At 31.8% G+C, this 5789-nt stretch overlaps 1 protein-coding gene across 3 annotated transcripts; it reads right to left on the bottom strand.

The window, feature by feature from the left end:
- Window positions 1–845: 845 nt before the first annotated feature.
- Window positions 846–5416, bottom strand: LOC112704982 (uncharacterized). Of its 3 annotated transcripts, XM_072200084.1 has the most exons (4): window positions 5063–5411; window positions 3254–3917; window positions 2940–3164; window positions 2312–2839 (listed from the first exon to the last, which is right to left on the bottom strand). In XM_072200084.1, the coding sequence occupies exons 2-4, from the start codon at window positions 3905–3907 to the stop codon at window positions 2804–2806; spliced, it is 915 nt and encodes a 304-aa protein (XP_072056185.1). In that variant the 5' UTR covers window positions 3908–3917; window positions 5063–5411; the 3' UTR covers window positions 2312–2803. The 3 variants fall into 3 exon arrangements, with proteins under 3 accessions (XP_025611630.1, XP_072056185.1, XP_029144135.1); XM_025755845.3 differs by lacking the exons at window positions 2312–2839; window positions 2940–3164; window positions 3254–3917 and adding exons at window positions 846–1617; window positions 1744–2102 and having other exon boundaries at window positions 5063–5416; XM_029288302.2 differs by lacking the exon at window positions 5063–5411 and having other exon boundaries at window positions 3254–3992.
- Between the last annotated feature and the right edge of the window lie 373 nt (window positions 5417–5789).

The following is a 5789-nucleotide window of genomic DNA, read 5'->3' as shown; positions in this document are numbered from 1 at the left end:
AAAAATATGTTTCATTAACACTTTGTTTGGGAGTGGAAAGAAATAGGAAGGAGAGAAATTGAGTGAAAAGAAATAGAAAGGAAAGAAATTGAAGTGAAATTTAATTTCTATGGGTGTGTTTGGATGGAAGGAAAATATGATAGAAAGATATTAAAAGATGAATAATTTATGTTGTTTGTTTGGAAAGAAAAATGGAGAGAAAAAATGAATTAAGTTATATAATAACAATATTATCCTCTATATTATATAGTCATGTTATTAAGTATACAATTATGTAAATATTTATAAATGTAATTAAATAATAACAAAAAAATTTAATTATATTTATAATATAACAAGTTAGGAATAATAATAATAATAATAATAATAACAATAAAGTTAGCATGATCTAATTAAATAAAAAATTAATTTTATTTTTGTTTACTACTCATCTCAATACATAAACTGGAAATAATTTCAAGAAGAAGAAATATGTAAATCAATAATTATATGTACATGATTTTAAAGAGGCTAACCAATCACATTATATCATTTGATTAATATATTATGCCTTATATTACATTTACAAATACATATAAAAAAAGTCTTACATGATCAAGTCATTACATATGAAACTAACAAATTTAATACATGGACTGTTTCATCAAGTCATTACATAGCATTGACTTTTTTGACTAACTCATTACTAATAACATAGTCAACAATAGTTATAGTTATGAGCGTCACAAAATACAAAGACATGAGATATTATGATTATAAGCCTTAATTAAATCATAGATATGTTACCCACAAAATATGAAGATACTTTATGTATCTTGATGTTAAAGTTTTTTTTGTTCCATTCTCAAAATATTAGCCACGTTACTAGGAATATTGTTCCTAGAGTGCACCTGCTTCTTTCATCAATTCGTACAATGTGGCAAGACGTACGTCAGCCGGAACACCAAAAAATTTCCTCTTAACTCTATCTTTTCTGCATAAAAATCGGTAACACCTCATGCGCAATTCTGGCATCACACCTAAATTCTCTAACTCATTCCACACGTCATTTTCAGAGTAAATGCGAGGCCTACTTTGCTCAAGAATCACAAGACCCCTTTCAGCTATTCGCACTTGTTGTTTTGCAATTTGAACTTGCTCCTTAGCTACCTGCACTTGTTCTTCAGCTGTTAACACTTGCTTTTCAGCAATATTAATTAATCTCTCATAAAAATGATTCCCATCTTTCATCATGTCAGTCAATGCTTGAATGCCTTTACTCATTGTTTCCATTTCTGATTCTAATTTATCACTCATGGTTGTTTTGCGTTTAATACCTCTTGATGATGTTCCTTGAGAGCCAGTTGATTGGTTAGATAAACCAATTTCAGGACTATGACCCATTGTAAAACTAGTAGCATGAGGAGTAATTGGATCCTCATTCCACTCCTCTTCCATATTTAAGAAACTTTCATCATCGTTCAAGTTAATTTTTTCTTTGCTCTTTTCCCACCTTTTCACTTTTTCTTTGGCACTTTCAGCATGTTTTCCTATTGCCTTGTCTGTACCATATATCTCAAATAGTTTATCATAGTGTTTGATTGGAGTCCGCATCCACTTTTTCACTTCTGGTTTTGCCTGAATCAAATAGAAGAATATTTACTATGACTGTGCCTATATGTAAAGATATATTTTTGAGATACTTCTTCAATAATTACTAGTGACATTTAATACCCAAAAAGAGAGTAAATGCATAAAGTATACCTTAATCAATTCTTCCCAGACTTCAGCTTCAGCCTCAAACATCTTTGTAATTGGATTCCAGGAAAATCCACTAAGCCCATGAAAATTATCATAACAAACTCCAAAATGATCCTTTAAAGTCTTGAGTCTATTCTTAAGATTCTCTTTGTGGATATGGTTACCATAGATACATCTCAAAAGTGAAAGTATGTTGTCATATGCCATTGTAGTAAATGTACCATCCACTCTATTACCTTTGCGGCTTTCTTCAATCAAAGCATCAATGAAGGTTGTATCCATTTCGTCGGTCCATCTTAGAGTATCCCGACTAGTGGCCTCACCTTGGCATAATGCTCTCTTTGCCATTAACACTTCTCAATCTACAAAACAAGTGGATAGAAATAACATCCATAATCTTAAATCAAAGTATTTGTAAACTATCTTATCAATTATTCAACAAATAAAGATTCAATACACTCCATAAGTACAACATATGACAAAGTGATTCAACTTGTGCACACCAAAGTCCTCAAACAGAATATGATAACACTTCAAGAGGTAATATGAATTCAATAATAACAAATCATAGTTATAAAATCAACTCAGCGCATAGATAATACAACTAATAACGTTATTCGCAAAATTTTGTAAATGAGTGATCAGAGTCCTAGTTGATAGTCAGCCCACATTTGAGCAGCTATTTCATCCCTTAATATGGCCCCCCGCCTATAGTCTTCATCTTGTTCATGTCGAACTACTTCATCCTCTTCTGGATTATTTTCTTGTAGTTCTCGGTAAACTTGAGCTATGAGATGTGGATCAGGATCTACACCCATTAAAAAGTTATGTAATATGCAACAAGCTAGCACAATTTCAGTCATAGTCTCAAAGTCATAATGTGGTTCAGTGCCACTTGTGATTATTGCAAATCTTTTCTTTAAAACTCCAAATGACCTTTCGATAACATTTCTCAATGAAGCATGACGAAGATTAAATAGTTCTTTTTCATTTTCTGGGCCACGTCTTGCATACTCTTTTAGGTGATACCTTACACTTCGGTATGGGGTAATTAATCCATACTTCAGCATAAATCCAGCATCCCCAAGGTAAAATTTTCCTACAGAATCCATCATTAAAATTGAATAATTTACTATAAACACACAAACTACTAATATTTACCTACTAATGAGACAATATAGTTTTATGTACATGCTAACCTCGTGGAAGTTTAAGATTATCATCCCTGATAATGCATTCTTAAGAACTTTTGAGTCAGATGCTGTTCCTTCCCAACCCGTTAATACATAAGTGAACTTCATATCAAAATCACATGCAGCTAATACATTCTGTGTCGGCCAGTCTTTTCTTCCTCGAAATTTAGGTTGATCCGCTATGGGTACTTTGACACGAAAATGTGTTCCATCTATAGCTCCAATACAGTCCTAAATAATAGTCCATTATTTAATAAAGTAACATGAAATTGTATATATCAATCAAAGTTATTTATTCATGTAATTGTACATGTCAATACCTTGAAATAAGGATAAAATCTATGATTGTGAAGGATCGCCGGAGAAACAATGGATGCAGATGGTTGTCGAAGAAATTCATCTTCTAGTAAAATAATTGCCCGTAACACAGCATGGAAGTGGCGGCTAACAGTTTCTCCAGACCGGTGGTAGAAAAAAGAAACGGTTCTAGTTTTCACATTATGAGCTATTATATACAAGAACCTAGCAACTTGCTCCTCTACTGTAACATGTTTTGTATCCCTCACTTGATGTGTTGCTCTTAATTTCTCACACAATTGAAGAAATGCATCAGGGCCCATGCGTAGGATGTCACGACACCTATGAGTTTCTCTTAACTGTTGCATTAAAGTAGCTCGAATTTGTTCTCGCCCAACCAATTTATGGGAGATGGATTTGTCAACCCGCGTAGACATAAATCTCAATAAATATAACATGTGCACGATATAACATATCAGTGTAATGGTGCATAATTTCTGTCGTCTTTTCCAATCCTCCCTCAAAACTGTTAATATATGTTGTTGGTTTTCAAGGGTTAACATATTTTCCTGATTATCGACCCCGAACTTAAAGGAAAGGTTTAGTGGGAATTCACAATTAAAGATGTCTTCCATATTGGGGACGAAAAAACTTTCTTCATGATCAGCCTTATCCATTTAACAAGCACTTTGTAGTTTCAAATGTACATATCGTAGATTTACAGCGCCAACAAAAACAAAAAAAGATAGCATCATATGTAAAGTACAAGCAATGCAGTTAAATAACTAGTATTAATATATATGACCTCGAATATAATTAAGTGTAAAAGAATCTCAACCAATTGAAAGATAACAAGCAGAAAAATCTAAGCTAAACTTGAATTTGATCAGAGACGGCATATGCAAAGTGCCTTGCAACTTTCCAAAGTTATTTGTTGAACTTGAAACAGATAAAGTAATGGACTTTTTCATAGTCATCACGAAGGAAGATATTTTTTTTACATATATAGACTACTTACGTGAAGATAGTAATTAATTTGTTATATGTTATATCATAAATTAACTTGATCAAATCCTTTAAAATTGCTTAATGTTTTTTTAGTTGTCCTTTTTAGATTAAAAAAAATTATCTTAATCAACTTCAACACCTATCCATGTGAGAATTAGTTATGAATTTTGTGTAGAAGGAAATAAATTAGCTGAATAGTTATAAAAGTGTAGATTATGGAGCAAATTTGTGAATAAGTGCGGTGGAACAAGTTTACTTTGCAGTGAAAGGTAAGTTGTTAATTCGTATCATTTTTAATAATTGAGCTCCCAAATAATAATAATTGTATGAACGAAAATTTAAACATATTCAATTATTGATTGGAGCATTTTGTCAGGCAGTTTATAGACATAAAAGTTAACAAAGTATGAATAAACATTTTTTCATTGGAGCATTTGATCAAGCAGTTTACATACATGTAAATTAACAAAGTAATAAATCTAACCAAACTATAATCCCTGTACAGATACTTCCAGATTAAATCACAAACACAAATCCATCAACATATAGCATCAAATGAAAAATAAGAGCACCATAAAAAACTTATCTATAGTATATACACACATTAATTTTTTTCAACTCTGATTAAGTTAGAAGTCAATACCTTTGCATGTTTTCACTGGAACATTTTATCAAACAGTTTATAGGCATGAAAATTAACAAACTCGTAATTCAAACTAAAATGTAATCTTTGTTCCTATACTAAAAAGTTAAAGTTGAAACCCACAGATCTATGAAGCCAATAAATAATGAAAGGTAAAACAAGAGTAAAATGGAAAACTTACCAGATTTGACCGGTAGATGGAAGATGCCGTGACCAAAAAATGATTGAGAAGTGGTGGAGGAATGGACGTTAGTAACTTGCACTAGTTGATAGTGTTGGAAGTGGGTGTAGCATGCACAGCTGAGTAGGTTGAAGAAGAGTCTTCAGAGCTTCGAAAGGGTAGGGTTTGAAAATGATGTAGTGAAATGAATTTTCTTTCCATTTTCTCGCCTTACTTGGAGAGAAAAGATTTTGGTGGGTCCCTGTCACTGTTTGTTACTGTTGTTATTTTCCCTTTATATTTTCTTTCATTCCCAAACAAGTAAAATTGAACAATTCCTTCCTTTTTCTTTCCGTTCATTTTCAATTCCCCCTATTTCCCCTTAAACAAACACAACGTAAGCGTGTGTTTTGTTGGCGGGTGTGTCAATCCAAAACATAAATACAGCACGTTCACTGTTTGGTTAGTGAGACACAAAATTTTAATAAATATGGAAAGACATAAAAGTATACAAAGACACAAAATTTATATATAATACTGAGGGGTGGAATATTAATATTAAGACATTTTTAAAATTTATTTTTCAATTATACATTTATTTTACATTTATAAACCTAAACTATCCTTCAAATCCTTCACCATTCTCCCTCTCCTTTCCTCTTTTTCACATATAAAATATAGTTAGTTTAATCTCTCATTTTTTTTCTTGCTACTTAGGTCACTGCCGTCCGTTTTTCTTTCTTGTTAC

This window comes from Arachis hypogaea, chromosome 8 (assembly GCF_003086295.3).
Source record: "Arachis hypogaea cultivar Tifrunner chromosome 8, arahy.Tifrunner.gnm2.J5K5, whole genome shotgun sequence".
In the NCBI taxonomy this organism is placed as follows: domain Eukaryota; kingdom Viridiplantae; phylum Streptophyta; class Magnoliopsida; order Fabales; family Fabaceae; genus Arachis; species Arachis hypogaea.
This window is presented reverse-complemented; position numbering and strand designations above follow the sequence as displayed.